The sequence below is a fragment of the Glycine max genome, chromosome 4, assembly GCF_000004515.6.
Source record: "Glycine max cultivar Williams 82 chromosome 4, Glycine_max_v4.0, whole genome shotgun sequence".
Classification (NCBI taxonomy): Eukaryota; Viridiplantae; Streptophyta; class Magnoliopsida; order Fabales; family Fabaceae; genus Glycine; species Glycine max.
Genome location: NC_016091.4, coordinates 1,585,831 through 1,608,369, shown reverse-complemented (window position 1 = coordinate 1,608,369; position 22,539 = coordinate 1,585,831). Strand labels below are relative to the sequence as shown.

At 31.4% G+C, this 22,539-nt stretch overlaps 3 protein-coding genes across 3 annotated transcripts; 1 reads left to right on the top strand and 2 right to left on the bottom strand.

Moving 5' to 3' along the window:
• The first annotated feature begins 1,468 nt into the window (after positions 1–1,468).
• LOC100795859 (phospholipase D delta) lies at positions 1,469–8,930 on the top strand. Its single transcript, XM_003523206.5, has 10 exons — positions 1,469–2,987; positions 3,812–3,928; positions 4,509–4,703; positions 5,213–5,494; positions 5,594–5,662; positions 5,771–5,918; positions 6,770–6,918; positions 7,042–7,209; positions 7,909–8,109; positions 8,299–8,930. Exons 1-10 carry the CDS (start codon positions 2,067–2,069, stop codon positions 8,590–8,592), a joined length of 2,544 nt encoding a protein of 847 aa, XP_003523254.1. The 5' UTR covers positions 1,469–2,066; the 3' UTR covers positions 8,593–8,930.
• A 1,744-nt stretch (positions 8,931–10,674) lies between these two features.
• Positions 10,675–11,480, bottom strand: LOC100306554 (plastocyanin). Its single transcript, NM_001249724.3, has one exon. The coding sequence runs from the start codon at positions 11,388–11,390 to the stop codon at positions 10,893–10,895; it is 498 nt and encodes a 165-aa protein (NP_001236653.2). The 5' UTR covers positions 11,391–11,480; the 3' UTR covers positions 10,675–10,892.
• A 2,493-nt stretch (positions 11,481–13,973) lies between these two features.
• LOC548088 (ornithine decarboxylase) lies at positions 13,974–15,839 on the bottom strand. The gene has a single exon (NM_001251700.1). It carries the CDS (start codon positions 15,611–15,613, stop codon positions 14,210–14,212), a length of 1,404 nt encoding a protein of 467 aa, NP_001238629.1. The 5' UTR covers positions 15,614–15,839; the 3' UTR covers positions 13,974–14,209.
• Positions 15,840–22,539: the final 6,700 nt, after the last annotated feature.

The window sequence follows — 22,539 nt, the reverse complement described above, 5'->3', positions numbered from 1 at the left end:
ATGTTAATTATTAAAATATATATATATATATATATATATATATATATATATATATATATATATAAAAGATACTAAATCGGGTTGAAATGACCCATAATATACTACAAATTAGATTGAAATAATCGAAGATATACATCGGATCTATTTTAAAACTCAAATTTATCCAAAACAATTTCAAATGATACCAAACAAATGAGCCAAATTAGATTATGTTCACCCTAATATATTTTTAATCATTTATTTTTCTCACAAAATTCATTTATAATCTCTCATAGGATGTCCAACACATCACTTATGCCTAAGGCTACTTACCACAATTAACATGATTTTCCAACATTCTTCCTTACATCCAGAGTTGCCCACATGCTCATGACTACCCTCATGCAGCATGACAAATGTAGGTGATCCACTAGTTGAACTAAATAAACTCTAATGCAATCTTACAATTTAGATTTGAGTCTAATGGAATCTTACAAAATTATTTAGTAAGGTGAGAATTATTCTTACTTATATACTATATTTTGGTTATATTATTAGTCGATGTGAAATCTTTAACACCTCTTATGCCTAAGGTTATTTGTCATAACTAATTTTTACAAAGAGTTAATAGGGTATTTGGGCAAAAAAAAAACTTAATTATTCATTTATTTTATTTTGTTTTTCAAAATAAAATTTCACAGAATGCAAATAATCTACATTACGTTTCCATTGATCATTTGCATGAATCTAAATTCGATATATATATATATATATATATATATATATATAATATTGTAATTGTATTTTTTTAATTTATATTTGTTTTATTTTTTGTTTTTATAACATTTTAAACAATATTTTTTTATTATGTAGGATGTCATCTAAAGTAATTTATGCACTAAAAACAAACAAACATAATTTAAAGGACAAAAAATAAAACAACATTTAATTGAAATGATTAAAAATATATTTAAATTTTTTTTGTCTTTGTTATTTTATTTTAATGTTTATAATATACTCATTTTTTCATGTCTATCCTTATCTCTATCAATCTTTTTCAAAGACACTAACTCAATGAAAAAATATTTATGGAAACTATATATATATATATATATATATATATATATATATATATATATATATATATATATATATATATGTATTTATTGCAAAGAGTAAAACACATGATAAGAACAAAAATATATTTTAATTAATAAAAAATGATATATTAATTTTTTAAAGAGGTAAATTTTAAAATGTTTAAAAAAAAGAAAGTGTAAATTTTAATACAAGTGAGAAACAAATACTCACATCTCTAAAAATAAATAAGAATAATTATACATTACAAGAAAAAAAAATGAGTAATAGGATTTTTTTAGAAAACATAAGAGAAAAAAATCAAAAATTCGTTCTCACTACTAAAAAAATTAACAGAATTAACCATTACTATTTACCTATAAAAAATTATTGTTTCATAACAGTTACATAATCTATCGCATTAATTTCTGATGAAGGCCAAGATACGAATATCTGTTCTAGTAGCACAACGCAAATGGGTAGGAAATGGAATGACATACCTTTTGAATCTGAGGTCATTTAATGGCAAAGCTGGCCTGTCCTAGCCAAAGGCCCCACAAAATATATCTAGAACTTGCCATAACTTTCATATTCATAATCTGTTGTTGCTCTAAATAAACACCTTTCCTTCTAATCCTGCCACTTACACGTGTTCATATATCCAAATTTAGACGCCAAAACACAACAGAACCAGTGCCCAATCCCGTTACCTTCTCTTTCCCGCTAACTAACGCCACCATAACATTATATTGTTATTTTTATTTTTATTTTTATTTATTGCACACACCGTTGCCAGAGTGTGTGCCATTCCCTTCGGTTTCGCCGCCGAACAAATCGACCAACGGAGTAATGCTGTAGCCTCCGTAACGCCGTTCCGTGGTAGCGAGCGTTCGCAGGTTCCGCTGCGCATTATTCAGCAACGTAACGCTCCCTATCACTCTCTTCCCTTCGACTATTAACTAACCTCCTTCAATCTAATCTCACCCTGCGGTGACCCCTCCGCGGTGACAATGCCTCACAATCCGCACACCGTGGTCTACCTCCACGGCACCCTCGATTTGGTAATCGAGGAGGCTCGCTTCCTTCCGAACATGGACATGCTCTCCGAGCGCGTGCGGAGGTTCTTCTCCGCTCTCAACACCTGCAGCGCCTCCATCTCCGGGAAACGGAAGCAGCAACAAGCGCGCCACCGCCACCGCAAAATCATCACCAGCGATCCTTACGTCACCGTGTGCCTCGCCGGGGCCACCGTGGCGCGCACCCGCGTGATCTCGAACTCGCAGGACCCGACGTGGAACGAGCACTTCAAGATCCCGCTCGCGCACCCGGCCTCGCAGGTCGAGTTCTACGTCAAGGACAACGACATGTTCGGCGCCGACCTGATTGGAGTCGCCACCGTCTCCGCCGAGAGGATCCTCTCCGGCGAAGCCATCAGCGACTGGTTCCCGATCATAGGCACGTTCGGGAAGCCGCCGAAGCCTGACTGCGCGGTGCGGCTGGCGATGAAATTCACGAGGTGCGAGGACAGTCCTATGTACCGGGCCGGCACCGAATCGGATCCGGACCGGTTCGTTGTTCGGGAATCGTATTTTCCGGTTCGGCGCGGAGGTTCGGTGACGCTGTATCAGGACGCGCACGTGCCTGATTCGATGTTGCCGGAGGTTGAGTTAGAGGACGGGGTTGTGTTTGAGCACGGGAAGTGCTGGGAAGATATATGCCACGCGATATTGGAAGCGCATCATTTGGTTTACATTGTGGGTTGGTCCATCTACCACAAGGTGAAGTTGGTGAGAGAGCCTACAAAACCCTTACCTAGCGGTGGTAACTTGAGTCTCGGGGAGTTGCTCAAGTACAAGTCGCAAGAAGGTTTGCGAGTTTTACTATTGGTTTGGGATGATAAGACTTCGCACAGCAAGTTTTTCATTAACACGGTATTTTTTCAGTAATCGTTTTAAAGTGAAAATGTAATTCATTGGTTGCATGGTTAGGTTCAATCGAGTTTCTGTAGGTTTTTTTAAGTATTTTACCTAGTTGTGTGGATATAATGGGAGTAACTCCGTTGAGAACCCTTTCTTTCTTTAACGTGAGAAATGATAACTATAAACATAAACGATTAGATTGTCTTTGAATGGTCAAGATTTTAATAGAAATGTTCTATGACTTTTTTAAGTGGTCACATATCCACCAACTAATAATGTAAAATTATTGTTTTTATTTTTCACAATAACCATGTGTTTCTCACATACGCAAATACAGTTTTTTCTTGTTTTTGAGCTTACTAAGTTTAAGGAGTAACTTGTTAATGTGATTTTTGTTCCTTCGTTAGAATGACTTGTCCATGAAACATACTTGTGACTTGTTAGTATGATTGCTACCTTCAAGGAGTGGCTTGATGATGTTCCTTCCGCTATTAATATCCGGTTTTGGTATTCAAATTGGACCTTATTGTGTTCCTGCTCTTCAATTTTGATTCAAGTAAACCATGACAGATTCCAATTTAAAATCACATGTTATATAGGCACATGATTTTGTGCTCATATTTCTGAGATAAAAGCTTCTATTCTAAGGTTTAACTAATCAGCATTCTGTTTTTGCTGCCTTTATTTTACTTTTAGTGAGTTTTGTGCTTACAAGTTGCTTGAACATCGACACTGACTTGGGCAGATTTACTTTGTTTGCCATTCTGCCCAGTTGAATATGGTGTTTCTTGAGTTTTTCTTTTTACATCCTTACAAGTTAGCAATTTTAATTGCAGAGTGGAGTAATGCAAACACATGATGAAGAAACTCGAAAGTTTTTCAAGCATTCTTCAGTTAGATGTTTGCTGTCACCAAGATATGCCAGCAGTAAGCTTAGCATTTTCAGGCAGCAGGCATGCTTTATGCTATGGTTTAGTAGCTTTCCCAGATTTTGTCATTTTTCTGTTAAAAAGTTCTTGATACTTAATCATGCTTGCTTTCCATCCTTTCAAAATATCACTCTAATTTTAATACATGCTTAGGAGGGATGAATCCTACCGAGAGATTTTAACATGACAAAATAATACGAACTTTTTTGTGTCTTTGTCTTAGTAGACATTAAATAGGGAAGGCCTTATCAAAATCTATAAATGTCTATGAAAAGAGAAATAGACACAAAATTTTGACATGACAAGATCATGTGAAATTGTAACATGAAGTTCTTCCCCATGCACAGGATAACTTCCTTAGCTGAACTTCACATTGATGTGTCAATGAATTAGTGGACACCCTTGTTTCTATTGCCCAAATCTGCATACCTGGCACGTGTAAACTGTTAATTTAGCAGTTGAGCCCAGAAAAAGAAAATTTAAAATTTAAAATTGTTAATTGAGATTTTGAATCCCAACAGGGATTGTTTTTCGAAAACAAGATTATTTTGTTTTCCAAAAATTGAAAAACATATTTACTATATTACTTGGCACCAAACTTCAGGTTGTTGGCACTCTCTTTACACATCATCAGAAATGTGTGATTGTGGATACTCAAGCACACGGCAATAATCGGAAGATAACTGCATTTATAGGTGGTCTAGATCTTTGTGATGGCCGGTATGATACACCCGAGCATAGAATTTTACGTGATATCGACACTGTTTATCAGGACGATTATCATAATCCCACATTTTGTGTAAGTTCATAATCTCTGAGGATACAATGCATTACTTATAAGTTGTGGCGTTCCAAAATCTACATTGATATATACATGAGCTTTCTTTTTAGCACGATATATGTCCAATTTCTGTTTCTTTCTCTAATAAGCAAAAAAACTGAGTTGTTTTGTTTCAATGAGGTTAATTATTGACCCAATGGCCAATATTCCTCCTTTTGTCTATAAGCTGATAATGACTTCTTGGTCTGAAGTATAAATATTCATACGGACATTGTTTTAGCATATTCTGATTGTTAACATTTTAAAAGTAGTGACAGAAAACTTCCATGCCTTCCTTCCACTCATTCAGCAGGTTTGGCTTGTTATAAATACAGTACCGTTATTGGCACTTCGCATATAGTATAGTATCTTCATAAACATAAATTTGTTGTCTGAGATCTTGTTTGATACTGAGATTTAGATCACCAGTGTACTCTTGGTCTCTCTTGCTAACTGAAATTTGTCTTGTCTTCCACTTTTAATAATAGGCGGGAACCAAGGGTCCAAGGCAACCATGGCATGATTTACATTGCAAAATTGAAGGCCCAGCTGCATATGATATACTCACTAATTTTGAGCAGCGCTGGAGAAAAGCCACCAGATGGTCTGAGCTGGGTCGAAAACTCAAGAGAGTATCTCACTGGAACGATGATTCTTTGATCAAGTTAGAACGCATCTCTTGGATTCTTAGTCCTTCGGAATCAACTCCAATTGATGATCCTGAACTATGGGTTTCAAAGGAAGACGATCCTGAAAATTGGCATGTTCAGGTTATTAGTTCACTGTCTTTAAAGTTTGTATTCTGTTTCCTTCTTTTTCTTTCAACAGAGAATTTGTTTACCTATAATTTGTTTACATTTTACACGCAGGTTTTTCGATCCATAGATTCTGGTTCTTTGAAGGGATTTCCTAAGGATGTAGTAGTTGCCGAGACTCAGGTAACTCATCCAACATTGGGTTGCTCTATAGTTAGATAAATGTCATCGAAGTAGAATCTTTGGATTTCCCTGTCTCGCTAATTTCTTTTTGATTGTCATTCATTGCAGAACCTTGTTTGTGCAAAAAATTTGGTCATAGACAAGAGTATTCAAACAGCATATATACATGCGATCAGATCTGCTCAACATTTTATTTATATCGAGAATCAATATTTTATTGGATCATCCTTTGCTTGGCCAGCTTACAAAGAAGCAGGTTTTGGCAGAATATTGATGCTTACTCATGTAACTTGTTGCATCTGTTTGTTGCTCGTAATTTCTGTATAAGCACCTATGACTAGTATTTAGCATGTGACACGTTTTTCTACTTTTAAGCTCAGAACACTACAAAAAATTGTTGACAATCTATGAAGCACGGACACTCCAGCCCATTGCCGTGTCCGGTATCCGACACGCGTCCGTGTCAGTGTCCGACACCGACACGACACCCGTACTACGTTCTATATTTTGGACATTACAGGTGTCCACGTGTCCGTGTCCGTGTCGTGTCCGGTGTCCGTGTCGGTGTTGGTGCTTCATAGTTGACAATGCTCACAATATAGTTCCTTTTTGCTCTCAAATAGTGTCTGTTTGGATAAACTTCTCCACAAACACTTATAAGAGCAGAAAATATGAAGAAAAAAATGAAATAAGTTTCTTCCTAAGCTAAATTTAGCTTATGTAAGTAAATTTCTAGAAACTCTCTCACAGAGTTTCATTAAAAGATGATTTTTAACTTATGTATAAATTAATTTTAATTTATGGAAAAGTTCATTTTCTGTTTTTCTTGTTATTTTCTTCTCTTAGGAGTGTTTTTGGATAAACTTATCCAAACAGGCAATCCAACAGCTGCTTAACATATATTACGAATGACAAACTTGCTCAAAGTAATTGTTAGCTATGTACTACGATTGTGTAGTCTTAATAACTACATCACTTGAAATATCATTGTTTTTCCTCAAAGCCCGCCTAGTGGGGCAAGACTTTGTTATTGACATCGACCTTTTCCATCAATTTTTTAAAACAACATTTTCTACTTATCTAAATTTCCATTCTATGTATGATCAGGTGCTGATAACCTAATTCCTGTGGAGTTGGCACTGAAGATAGTCAGTAAGATAAGATCCAAGGAGAGATTTGCAGTTTATATTGTCATCCCAATGTGGCCTGAAGGTTCCCCTTCTTCTACTTCAGTGCAAGAGATACTCTTTTGGCAGGTAATATAGTGTAAATTACGTAGCTAGCTAGTCATACAAAATTTTAACATTAGAAATAATTTATTTATTGAGCAATTTTAAGTGCTATGTTTATTACTAATTAAAAGGAATTCTCATTTTCAGGGACAAACAATGAAAATGATGTATGAAATCATTGCTCGGGAGTTAAAATCTATGCAGCTTGATAGTCATCCACAAGATTACCTCAATTTTTACTGTCTTGGGAACCGAGAGCAGTTGACAACTGAAGTTTCGAGTTCAAGTAGTTCACCTTCAGATAATGGCGAAACGGTAATCATTCAAAGTATTTTTTCTGAGTTTGGTGCATTATTAATGGAATGAATCAATAACCTGGCAAGTGACGAAGTGTTAGGACCGTAATGTCATATATTAAGATGACAGTGGCCCCGTCATGTATATCATATACTCCTTTTAATATAAATATAAATAATGCATTTCCTCTTAAACTCTCAAACATCAACTTGGGCCAATTCTTTTTTTATAAAAATACTGTTTCAATTTATTTGTTTAAAGATGAATAATAATTAATATAATTCTTGTTTCATTATCAGTATTATATTTAATAAAATAAGTCTCATCATCCTTCATATGTTTCCATGTTTTAATATGGGTTTTAGCCTCATTCTTTGAGGAGAACACTTGTGATCCTTCTCCTTAGGTCGGTTGATCTAAGGTAAAGAAACGAAAAACTACATGAAAAGGAGAAAGGAAGTGGAAAAAGTAAAGGAGCGAAGGAGAAGGATTTAAGATCGTAATTATTTCTAAAGGGCTTATGTCTCTTGGATCTTGAAGTTCAAATATTCGATCAATTTTCATTTCACATAGATCTTTCTTGCTACATTCCTCTAGACTACTGGTAGTATGAATGTGAAGTAATGACCAATTAACTCGTTGGTAGATATGTAGTTCAGGGTTAATATTCTTGTTTTGCGTTTGATAACATTAATATCTTTATGTAATGATCATCAGGTTTCAGCCTCACAAAAGTTCCGACGGTTTATGATTTATGTACATGCCAAAGGAATGATTGTGGATGATGAATATGTAATTCTTGGGTCTGCCAATATAAATCAACGATCTTTGGCTGGATCCAGAGATACTGAGATAGCAATGGGTGCATATCAACCCCATCATACATGGAGTCAAAAAAAGGGACATCCACATGGTCAGGTTTGTATCATTAAATATATAATGTAAAATTAACTATACGTAGTTATTTATTTCTTCTTTCTTGGCCTTTTTAGAGCATCTCCAGAAATAGTTTTTAAATGGGTACTTAAAGTTAAGAACCGTTCTTAGTTAGATTTCCCAGAAATTTCTCGTTCCGGATCCGGAGGACTTAAATCAAGGTATTTGCAGGTATATGGGTATAGAATGTCTTTGTGGGCAGAACACACGGGGACCATAGAAGCTTGCTTCAAGGAGCCTGAATGTTTGGAGTGTGTGAAAAGTGTGAACAAGATTGCTGAAGACAACTGGAAGAAGTACACAGCTGATGATTATAGTCCATTGCAAGGGCACCTAATGAAGTATCCTGTGTCTGTAAATGCCAATGGGAAGGTAAAGTCCTTACCTGGATTTGAGTCTTTCCCAGATGTCGGTGGCAAGGTGCTTGGCTCCCGGTCTACCCTTCCTGATGCTCTAACTACGTAATAGGCATAATAGCATACCCTCTTAATTTCTACGTGAAATAAGTACACCAAGTCTCAGAGAAGAAGAGAGGGACTGGATTGGATTGCTGGCGTGCTTGGTATATAAAGTTAAAAAGAGGCCTTGCCCCTGCATTTTTTTTCAACTATTTACACGGTATAGTATGCAACAGGCTGCGTATAGTAAATTATTAATTAGTGGACTGTATGTCACAGCCACAATGTATATTTGTATCGATTCTTTTTCTGCCAAGTGGTCGAACGCGCAATAAACCATTGTATCTTAATTCTTAAATCAGTCATCCCACCTAAAAAGCCATTGATTTCAACAGGGTGACAAAACGAGTTGATTAGTCGGCAACTTTTTTTGACTCGTTTATTTGACAAGTTGGATTGGGATTTTTAACTTGTAAATCTACTTCAACTCGTCCCATTTTCTTATGTTAAAAAATGGATTGAGAGAAAAGCGGAATCGATTAATCCAATAATTTTTTTTTTACAAAAAATTTATTATTTATTTTAATATTTTATACGTATATTTGTTTATTTTTAATTAGTGTATTTTTGCCCAAATAAACTATTATTTAAAATTTAAAGTAATATATTTAATTTTTAATAAGTATTTTTATTTAATATTTATAAAAGATAAAATTAATTAAAATATAGTTATTATTTTTTCTTAACATTTTAGTTTTCAATAGAACAACGAATCAATTCAATAAAAACAACATTGACACTTTGAATTTATATATGAAATGAGACTGGTGGCTGGATCTATTTTTTAAGAGTTTGTGGCAGGACACTGGTTTTGTCACTCCTAGATTTTAAGGATGTCGTTCATCACTGCACCAGTGCAAATTTAACATTTCAATAGGAAAAAAATGTTAAGATTAATTTTATATTATAGAGAAATATACTATTCCTATGCTAAAGTTAGAAGTCATTAAACATTTTCAATAATCTTTCTTTTACACGTTTTCTTAGCTAATATTTTTTTTTCTCTCTTTCAAACATTTCACATTATTATCTTTTTATTTTCATATTAAATTTCAATAATGCTTTTTAAATTCCATTCAAAAATAATGTTTTTAAAGTAACATCAATGATTAAAAATATTTTTATATTACAATCTAAATTATTCATTATAAATATAAAATATGGTTTATATATTAAAAATATGATAAATGATTATTTTGGTATTTGAACGTGTAAATTGGTGAGAAAATGTTGTAAAAGTTACCATATAACTATGTTGCTATTGTGAGAACAATTTGACATTAAGTTATATTTTTTAAGATAAATTTGTCATTAAGTTAAATCACATAATATAATTATTATACTTTTTATACATTTAAAGATTAAATCAAATTTTTAATTCTTTTAGGTTAAAAATTATCATTAATTTTACACATTTAGAGATCAATATGATTATTTGTTCTTAAAAATATTTATCTATTATAAATTTTATTAATAACATAATTTATATATCTATTATAAAAAAATAAAGGTTAAATTACTCATTTTGTCATTATAGTTTCATGATTCTTATTTTTTTAGTCATTATAATTTATTTTAATTCTCTTTTAGTCCCTGTAATTTTAAAAGTGATCTTGTTAATCCTTATAGTTTCATTATTCTTACTTTTTTTAGTCCTTATAGTTTTCAAATTATAGGAATTAAAAGAAAATTAAAATACAAACTATAAAGACTAAAAAAAATACTTTTAAACTACACGGACTAAAGAGAATTAAAATATAAATTATAAGAAAAAAAAAAATCACTTTCAAATTATTGAGACTAAAAAGATAAGAATCATACAAATATAGGGACCAATGAATAATTTAATCAAAAATAAATATTTGTTTAACTTAACTGTACTTTTTATTCCTAATTTTTTAGTTTTTTTTTATGAATTTTAACCCAATAAATTAATTGGTAATTGGCATATTTTACCCCAACATCTTATTTTAGAAAACTTACAAATTTTCCATTCAATCGTCTAGGTTACTTCACATGCTAAAATAATTATACTTTTTTCTTTTACTAACTTTATTTCCAACTTTTTGGTTTTTTGGCCGGAGCCCTCTGCAGCAGGATAATGCATTAGCTTATTTATTAATCGATATAAGACTTCATCAAGGATCTGAAAGAAGTAAATGAATTACAGAAACGCATTATATCGTTCATTCATCCCATAGGCCATAACAAGAAAGATCAACCAAGCTCTTCTAGAAAAAACAAAAATATTAGAAGAAGGAACCATATGAGAACTTAGACGTAGGAGACGAGCCCTTGAGACAATAATTAATTAACAGTGACTTTTCCCACCATACCAGCTCCTTGGTGAGGCGAACAGAAGAAACTGTAGGTTCCCTTAGCATCCAAAGTAACGCTGTAAGTCTCACCAGGCGCATTGAGAAGGTCTTCATCGCTCATGGAGATTTTCCCTGCATCCACGCCGCTAGGAATCTCGTCCTCGTCGAACACAACGTTGTGGGGGAAACCTGCGTTGTTCTTGAACACGATCTTCTCCCCAGAGGCCACGGAGAAATTGTTGGGAACGAAAGCCAGAGACCCGTCATCACCACCCAGCAACACTTCAATGGCCATGGCGTTGCTAGCCAGCACTGCACTCGCGGCAGTGGCCACAACAGCGACTCCAACGTCTTTCAGCGAAGCCTTGATGCCCAACCTTGTGGCTTGGGGAGCTGAGACTTTAACTGCGGCACTCACTTTGCCTGCGCTTGCCTTGAGGCCAGTGAATGAGGGAATAGCAACGGCTGCAGAAGTGACGGTGGCCATGTCTATGGATGAAGAATGAGGGAATCAATCAAAATGCAGACACACAAAGAGTGTTTTTTTATAGGGTGTGGATTGGTTTTTGTGTGGCTCAAAATGTGAGGAGCAATGGGTGATGTAGATAACGCGGATCTTTGGAGGGGGTTATCTCATCTCATCACCATTGCTGCCATTGGTTGGATTGGATGTTATCCTCTGACGTGGCTTAGATATTCTAATATTCTCAACTCTTATATATTCCCTACCAATAAAATTCTACCTTGTTTATTAACTAGATTAAACAAATGATTTCTTTTTCTTTTAGTTTGAGGTACATATGCAAGCTCCTAGTATTCCAAATAAGTTAAAGCCACGGCCGAACATAATTAAGAGAGATTATTGTACCTTCCTCTATATATATATATATATATATTGAAGGAGAATGAAAACACAAGTACATTACAAATGTTTTTTGCCTCAAAGTACTCAACAATGAGAGTTTAACCTTTCATTTTTATTTTTATAAGAAACTTTTACACCCCAAGACATTGATATGAATGAAAAAAAATGATGGATGATTAATAAAAAAAAATGACAAAAGAAGGAAATTTTCACACGGACTCTTCACATGTGCTTTTGGGTTTCTTCAAATCATAATCATTTATTGATTATTAAATTGATTATAATCAACAGTTAACTAAAGAAATTATAATCATTTTTAGTTAAAATTAATTATTAAATTAATTCAAATTTCACCGTTATCAAGTCCAAGTAATTATATTGTTATTTACACGCTTCAAAATTTATTGATATACCTCTTTTTATATTTTTCTTAAAAACATTCCTTTTTTGAAAACTACTTTATCAAATGTTAAAATTTCACATTTTATAAATTATTTTCTAAATTTGTTATAATATTTTCATTCTAAATAGTAGTCTTTGAAAGTGTTAAAAATTTAAGACATTTTGAAAAGTAGTTTTCGAAAGTTAATTTTTAGAAGAAGAAGAAAAAGAGTATCAATTGCTTTTAAGTTGCTCTGCGTTAATATACTCTTTTTTTTTTTTTACTTCTTTAAATGAAACCTAGTTAAAAAAAAAAAATTTGCGAGATTCTATAATAATCGTGGGAATATGAATTCCATGGCCATGAATGATATATCGTCTATAGGTGGAGTCACTCCTTAGATTGTGAACTACTCACGTTCTCTGCGACTACGACATTACTGTCATGAACTATCCTTTGTTTTGTCAATAATTCATCTATGAAAATGCCCGACAAATACACAAGCATACAAAATGCTAAAAGAGGGTTACAGTACAACATATGAACAATGAAAGAGAACTCATGCTCAACACTGGCTCCACTAACAATTACAACATGAAAATATAAACACCAAAAATATTTTTTTTTTAAAGATCCGGATGTGCTCCAATTACAAAGAACATAGGTAAAGTCTTGAAGAGAGAAAATAATGAAAATGAAGAGAGAAAATTTCAAATTTTAGTTGAAGAAAAAAAACATTTTTTGTTTTTTTTTTTGAGAAAAAAACATTTTTTTCTTAAAACTCATTTTTCCTTTCTTTTTCTTTGACTAAATAAGAGAGAAACTTAATTACAATTTTGGTCTTCTTGCTATTGTAACCGTGTGATTGTAAAATGTGAAAATTTAATCTTTTAATTGAATTTATACACTTTGTTTAAGAGAATTTTTTTTATCGGCATATAATGCAAAAAAAATTCTAAAAAATATCATTATCTAAAACAATATTACATAAAGAGAAAAAAAAAACACAAAAGTTTTATTAATATAAAGTCCAACTCCGGCACAAGTTGTGCCTGAAGAAAGAAAAAAAAACGTTTACATCATGGGCACCCCTATAGCTATAATGATTCTCACAATACGCGGATCTGAAAAACAAGACATAAATTTCCATGAGACTCTCCACCCATATCAGCCATTGCTTGTATCTGACTCACGCATAGCTATTTACTCCCTAAACAAAAGATGGTTCTGAATATGTTAAAACATTAACATAGAAAATATATCTGTGATGCTATTCCTGCATCTGCCCAATTGCCTTGATTCTCCATCTATTTGCTAAAATGACTCTTTGAAATACCCAATCGACAATCGTGCCCTTCCACCCTTTAAAGAATACCTTTATCTTTTGGACCCTGCACAATCACTTTTTTAATTTAAAATCTTTAATAAAAAAAATATATTTAATACTTTTACATAATAAGTTCATAAACACGTTATGAACACTTTCAAACTTATGTAGTTTTATCATTCTATTATAATCAACTAATTTGTCTCACATCTACACTCAAATTATAACCAGACAGTGTAATTTGATTGCCACGCTTTTCGATAGAAAATACATGCACGAAGGGATTTGTTTCTTTCTATTTGTTAGTAGTAATTTTTAAAAGAATTTTTTTAATCTATTACCTTTAAGTTTTAATTGATATTGATTATTATTTATACAATTATATCATTATAAAAAAGTGTATAAAATATCAAAATAATAAATAATATTAAGAGATTATAAATAAGTTTAATAAAAAAAAATACTTTTTTGTATCATAAACAGCAAATAATAAAAATAGTATCAACAATAAACGAAATTTTATTTCGAATATCAAAAGGTACGTAGGTGTCTCCAAATTAGAAAATATAAATGAAAAGAAAAAGATAGTAGTAATACAATCAAGAGAGAAACCACGCGGCGTCCACGAGCAGCCATTCCGCCATTATTGAGTTTCCGAAACCAAAAGAGAGACAAGTTGATAATAAAATAAGTAAGTACATTGAGCAAGGGATAGTTTGGGATTTGTATTGATTAGAACATGGTGTGTTCCGGGCTCGAACATGCAAGGAATATGGACTTGGCTGAGGAGCTAAACCCATTGAAGTTAGTCCCGGACGACGTCGTATAGGCACCCATGTTCGGGAACACAAGCCAATCGTTCACTTGCAGTTCCGGGAGCTGGTAATCCCTCAGAACCGTATCAATAGAATCGCATGTGGGTCCAAACACGGTGCTAGGGTAAGTCTTCAAATTCAAATCCCTGCAGCATGTAGGATTCTCCGGTTTCGAGGTGCACGCGAGTGGCATGCACGTGACGGTAGCGTAATCAAACACGATGTTATTAAGAGTTCCGTAAATCCCATCGTCAATCCAATACTCCCTCACGTCCCCCCTGACGCGCTTTCCAATAACTCTCGTCGCCAACGTGAAAGCCGTTTCCGCGAAATAACGACCCGGCTCGCCAATCACCACCAGCCCCTCCTCCTTCCCGAAGCTGCCTTCAATCGCGGCGTTTATTTTCAAAGCCGCGGCTTCGAACGACGGCCCAGAGGTGAAGCCGCCGCCGATGTCGAGGACGCCCATTCTGGGCAAGCCGAGCCGAGAAGCCGATTCGAAGACGTTTTTAGCGGCGGATATGGCTCCGTGGTAGGCTCGCGTGTCGGCTCCGCCGCTACCAATGTGGAAGGACACGCCGGTCACCTTGAGCCCCGCCTCGTGAGCAGCTTGGAGAAGCTCATCGACTTCCTCGGGAAGCGCGCCGTATTTGAGGCCCAAGCTGGTTCGCGCTCCGCTGTCTTGCGGGGGTTTAATGCGGAGGAGCAACTCGCACGTGGGGTGGCATTTTCGGATTTTCTCGACCTCGTCTATGGAGTCGTAGGTTGTGACGTTGACGCCTACGGAGGCGGCGTATCTGATGTGTGACTCGGATTTGCATGGGTTTGCATAGATGATTCTGTCGGGTGAGACTCCGAGGGAGAGAACGGATTCGATCTCGGCTTTGCTGGCGCAGTCGAAGCTGGAGCCGAGCGCAGCGAGCGCACCGATGAGGGAGAGGTTTGGGTTGCACTTGACGGCGTAGAAGGGCTGGACCGTGGGGAGCTTGCAGGCCCATTGGTCCATCAGGCCCATGACGACCCCCAAATCGAGGACGCTGAATGGTGTGTCGATGTCTGGTTTGTCAGCAATGATTCTTTGAATGAAATCAGTGAGGCCATTTTTTTCTGCTGACAACGCAGTCACTCGCTTGCCCTTGATGCCTGAGGCACAGAAAATGGGCTTCAGGTTCAAGGGTTCTGCGCCATTGGCTTGGAATGCTTCAGCAACTAGTGAAGGCATTTTTGCTAACTGGAGGGGATTTTTGATTTGGACGCGGTTGATGAACGTATATATACAGATACTCACCATAAGCCACCAGCCACCTACCACGTGTTGCATGATTGAATATATATGTTATTTGCATGAATGTGATACATGCATACCTTAGAAACCATGAATAAAGTATTACCGGATCTCCTTCCCGCGCGACGAATCGAGGAAGCATCTCAAAAGGATCGATATCAGATCTAATCAAATTATATTAAAAAAGGAAATTAATTGTAGCAAGGTTGACATACTTGGTAGAAAAGGAAGGACATCTTTTTGTCATGAAACCTGTTAAAGCATTTTGTCATGAAACCTGTTAAAGCATGTGAGTTTACGAGATTTATATAAAATTTGTTAAAAGTAGCAGTATTTGTTTTTTTGTTATGGAAGCCATATCAGTTTCCGTCGTTAAACCCGAATACTTTACTAAGTAGAAACGCCTTTATAGGACTACAGACTATCACCCAAACACTAAAATGTGCGTTTATTGAGATGCTGCTGTAGAGGCTGGGTTAGCTTTGGTTTAAGATGAAAACTGCTTAATATATATATATATATATATATATATATATATATATATATATATATATATATATATATATATATATATATATTATGTGTGTGTGAATACTACGTAAAACTACTGTCATGTAATTTCTGTCAATATATATCTTCCGTTTTTATTTAATTTACTATTCTCAATAAATAGAATGTACCTTGGTTAACAATATTTAAAAACAAATGGAAGCACTGAAATAACTTGCAGTGGAAAACGCAAATTAAAATAACATTACATAGCACGTGGTGAATGTAAAGTATTAGGATGGTTATTGGCCAGTCATTTAATATGTGGCATTTTTAATGTATTTTAAATTAGTTTTATTAATTACGAATTTTATTTCTTATTTGGTGAAATTTATATAGATTCATTCAATGATAGAAAGTGCGTTGACTATTTTTTATATATCATAATTTACATAAAATTTACTTAATAATAAAAATATGTTAAAAATAAAGGTGCCAGAGAATATGTTAATGATATCCTTCATATTTCGTTGTTTAAATATAAATAATGTCATCTTTTATTTGTCTATTTAAAATTTATGGAATGTTACTTTTTTCTATTATTAATTGATGAAACTTCCATTTAATAATTACAAGAATATTACTTCAGTATAACTTTAAAATAAGTCACATCATTATTATATATTATCCCATCATATAATCACATGTGACTTGTTTTGTCATGATTAAGTTTAATTTTTAAAATTAAAGTCTAAGAATCTTTTTGTAAATTTGATTTTTTTTATTTTTTATTTTAATGTATTTTAAAAAGACACTTTAGTTCCTAATTAATTTATAACCTTCCTAATTTTAAACCTAACCTTTTCTGCGTGCAGGTGACAAATGTTGAATGAACTTAATTAGGAAGATACTATGGAAGGATAGGTTTAGAGTTACCAAGATTAGAAATTAATTAGGTATTAAAATATTTTTAAAAAATACATTAAATTAAAAAAATATTAAATTTGTAAAAAATTCTTAGACTTTGATTGAAAAAAAAAATTATCTAATGTACCAAAATATACATCAGTATGACTTCTTTAAAAATGGCACCAAAATAACTAATTAACGCCCTAATTATAATTCTTGTGCTGTCACATTTTAATTTAACATGCGATATCTTATCTATCCCTTTTACTTTTGTTTAATATAATTCTCTTTTCCGTTATGCATCGTGTCTATTACCCTTTTGCCTTTCTTTTTCCTTTGACCATAAATGACTTAACTAATCCCTATATAATAATCTTAAAACGAATTTGGTCCGTTTGGTAATTTCCGTAGGAAAGCAATAAGTTAGAAATAAGATAGTTGAAGATAGAGGGTGGATATAATAACTAAGTGAAAAGAAAAATAAAAAATATAAGTGTTTTATTTTTAAAAAAATAAGAAAAAATAGTATTTTAACATGTGAAACATATAGAATAACTATTTATTTATATTACTAAATTTTTTAATAAATAAATACTTTTTAATATAAAAATTGTTATAATTAATTTTCATAAGAAATAAATATTTTTAACATATAAATTATATTTTAGATTTATGATAAACAATTTATATTGTGACACAATATTGTTGTTAACTATTGATAATTTTTAAAAATAGATTGAAATACATAAAGAATTCCTAAAAATATATAAATAGCTAACTTATATAGAGAGGATAGAGGATAAAAAAAAATAGATAAATAAGTGAATGAAAGTATATGAGAAAAAGTGAAAATAACTAATGTATTTCAGATTTTTATTTACTTTTTCTTCTATATTATTTTTTCTCTGTGAAATTTGATAATTTATAATAGCATATTACAGAAAACGTGCTGATTCTGGTGAATATATAACAGTGGCACATGTGGTCAGACTATTATTTTGAAAAGATAATAATTAACAAAGATTGAGATTAGAAAAACAAAAAACTACCAGTGCCCCTTCCCCCAAACACGTGATTTTGGAGGTCTTGTGAAATTATGCGTATCATTTTATTAATTATATTTTTATTCTCTTTACTGTATTTTGTCTAATATTTTGATATTTATAAATAAAAAAACCAAAAGAAGAAGTTGAACCCCGATACAATGAGGTTTAGTGGTTTACAATAATTTCCACCTCAACCAATTAAACTATATTCTCTGTATATTAATCTTTTTTTTGCTTATTTGTAAATTTTGCCCCCAAAATGTGTGACTTTATTGCAAATTTTGCTCACATATATTTTTTTCGTGAATTTTTCCCCTAAAGTTTAAAAAGGTGGTAAATTCTAACCTTCCTTCAATTGTCTCCTAAATTCATTTATTGTTTTTTTTTCTTTCAAATTTTGCGCCAAGAGTTTCCCAACGTACGTTGTACATTTTATCCTCATATTTTCATAATGTTGCATATTTTTCCCCCATATTTTTATGGTCAACTAAAAAATTTAACAAACAAATTGAGAAATGATTACAATTTTGGGGGGAGGGGCTTGTGGATCGAAATTGCAACATTGAATAATACATAATAATTCATGCCTCCAAATGAACTATTTAGAGTGTCTTTGGATAACTTTTGAACATTTAACAACTATTTCACGTTTTTTAAAACAAGAAAACAAATTCAAGAAATAAAAAGCATTAGCGTCGCGTTCGTTTAAACAAAAATACAAACAGATCGACATTTAATCGTGGTCATCAAAGATTATGGGTGGACATTAATTTTCTTCGTCCTACACAAATTTTGAATAAAGATTACTTCTGATCAAATCATGTTTGTAGAAACCTTGTGCACGCAATATTCATACGGCAATTTAAATTAAGAGTTTTTTTTTTGTAGCCAATTTTATATACTTTTAGTGTAAATAATTTTATACTATTACCCTATTAAAATTAGTCTAAAAATATTTTTAAGTAATAGTTATAAAACAGTTTATAACTAGATGGCAATATAAAAAATTTGTATTCTTAAATAATTATTTTTAAAAGTAAACATTTTATAATTAAATTTTGTGTACTATGAATATATTTTAATTAGATTCTTAAATAATGACATTAAAAGTATAATTTAACCTATTAATTAAAACCTTTAGCTGCATGCAACTGATTTCAAATATGGGAAAATAATGTATGTTTGAGTGAGGATTTAAAAAGTTGATTTCAAATAAAATAAATTTTGATGAAATTAATTGTAAAGTGAAGTATTTTATGTTTATATGGTTTTATTATAAAAATAAATTAATAATAAATTTACATATAATTTTTTATATAACAAAAAAATAAATTTAACTCAAAATTAATTTTTCAACCTCAAATCAAATATATAAATATTTAGATAAAATTATATTGATAGTACACTTATTTACCTGCGCGACACGGAGTTATGGCTTTTTTCTCTCTCATGATAATTAGGCGGCGAACCGAACTTGTGTTAAAAAGAAATAAAAGATTCCTTTAATTATTTGGATTTTGGACTTCATTTTAGTCCGGAGAAACCGTCAAAGTAATTTTACAGCATAAAACATATTCTGGTCTAGATATTGAAATAATTATTCTCGTATAATGTTTTTCTCATTTTTTTTATAATAATAAATGATTGGCAGATAAAATATACTCTTGTACTTCATTTGGTAAGTCTAATGCGTGTTGTGATATAATTCACAAATAACCTTGTTCTTTAAAAATATTGTTAGAAATTTAATCTATAAGTATGAAAAAAAAATATGTTGGTTAAATGAATTGCCAAGAGATATCTTGGATTAAAAAGAAAACTTCGGTTTGATAAATCTTGCACCAAAATTTGTTGCCTTTAGTTTGAAAAGAAAACTGCATTAGCTGTAAAAAAAAAAAAAAAAAGGACTGCATTAAAAATACCATTAAAAAAGATTAAAAATGCCATCATACTCTTAATTATTAGAATATACTATATAAAAAAAAATGTAATCATACTCTTTAAATATTCCTTTCACAAACTAGATAAGCATAAGTATTTGAAATCAGATGGAAAAATATATTTAAATCAAAAGTACTTTTGTAAAAGAATTATACTCTTATTTTTACTTTTATTGGTTGGATTATATTAAAATAAGCATAGCATAACAGTAAATTCAATTGTGGTGACAGCGCAGTTGGTCCTTGACCATTTGACTTGAAGCATTGAAGCCTATTTGCCGCCAGTCACAAGTTTACAAATTACGCCAGATCTGTTTAATTCAATTCAATGCTATTTTGAGAGAATATTCATCAATGGACAGGTATATGCCTCCGGCTCCCGATGCTTTCTGCTAAAACAAAAAGTTTTTTTTCGACACCCAAAAAGATAAAAAAAAAAAGAGAGAAATATTTATATAATAGATCATATTTAAGGATATTGATGAGATATTTGATATTTAGGGATAAAAATAATCTAAACTTTTTAAAAATTACCACACCACATTTGTTAGTACCAATTAATTAGAATGTAATAAGTGTGCAAAGATTATTTGTATATTGTCAATTAACTATTTAATTATATGGTTTTTTTATCATGTTATTTAAAATATTTTTTAATAATTAATCTTTTTAAAAAAACTTTTTGATTAACTAACGTTTGGTGATATTTATTAATTTTTACGATTTCATCAATAATATTTTTCCTCCTAATTACATTCATTTCATCTATAAAACCTTAAAAAACTTAAGTCTCATTTTTACTTTAACCAATTACTAAATGTTTACAATTATATTGTTGATTTTAGTAATAATTGTTTAAAAAGCATATATATATATATTTTAATTAATAATATAAAATTATTTATCTCGATGGTATATTACAATTAAGTATTCAGAAAAAAATATTACAACTAAGTTTTAACCTAAATAGTTGTTTCGTCACAATTGTTTAATAGAAAACATCAATACCACTTAAAAAAAACCAACACATCTTACAACTAATAATGGAAGTGAATTGAGCTATTCATGAATTATTCAACTTATTTGTTTAATTAAATAAAATTAAATTCAATTATTTAAATGAGTCAAACATAAACTTTACAAGCTTAACATTAACAACTTGTAAATAGTTTGGGTGTGTCTATACACAAACTAAGTTTGCATGCATTTTTATGTATATATAAAAAAATTAAAATTATATAAATTATATTATAATACCACTTGTTTAGCGCGTATATTTATATTTGTAAATTATTATTTAATATTGAAATATGTTTGTAAATAATTAAATTTAAATAAGTTAAATAAATTAAACTCAAGCTTTAATTTTTTTAAATAAGTTAAGTTCATTTAAATAAATGAGTTAAATTTAACTTATCTGTTTTTTTCAAAAATTAAATCTAAATTTTTAGTATTCAGGATCATCTCAAACAAATAAAATAGTTAAGTTGACTTAAATAAATGATTTAAATTTAATTTTTTTTTTAAAAGTTAAATCTAAATTTTTAGTATTCACCATTCATCTCATTTGTACCCATATCCTTTTTCTCTCTGTTTTGCGTGATTATTCTTTTAACAACTAATATCCTTGTGAAACACGATGATCACATAATATAATAGCTGACACCGTTTAGGATTTTGACGCACTATGAAAATAATGTTAACACATGTTCTAAAACACATTACTTTATTACCTGTAATTTATTAAAAATAATAAAATTTGTGTGAGTATCATAATGATTCTTATTTGAAATATTTATATTTTTAATAAACTTTAACAACTAGTAAATGGAGCCTAGTGTGATATTATGACTTAGCACATCCTCCTCCTCTTTCTTTTTTATTTTTTCAGCCACCATGTCTGATAACGTGATACAATAACACACCGTTTGAGTATTTTATTATTATTGTTATTTTATTTAAAGTGATACATCATTCTAGTTTATACTTATATTAATAAAAAACCAATAACTAGTTATTAATTAAACAGTTCTACGTCAGAGAAAATGTTGGGAGAAAATAAAAGATTGCGTTTCAGATCGCGAATCAGTTAGCAATGAGCAAACCGACACTCACACCTATCAAAGTATAAAATAGAAAAATGAAAGAACATAAATATTAGTATGTTTTTCTTTTATGATGACATGCATGTGGAATATCGACCAACAGAATATTTCTTAATTTTATTTCTTTATAATTAATTTTTGTTAAAAATTTGAATGATAGTCTTTTAATAAAATATTTTCTTCAATCATAATTTTTTATCTACACAATTTAAACTTAAAATTTTACTTAAAATATTCAAACTTTAATTTACTCCAATCAATTAACATTTATTGATAAAAAAATACTAATTTAAATATTCTATAATATTCTCTTTTGAACATATACTTTACTATTTCCTCGGAAAAAATATACAATTTACTATTGATTAAAATCTATAAAATTTTATAGATTTCATTTATTTAATAAGATTCACTCATAATTTTGTGGTTTTTCATAAATTTAACAAATAAAAAAATGCATTAGAGATGTGTTG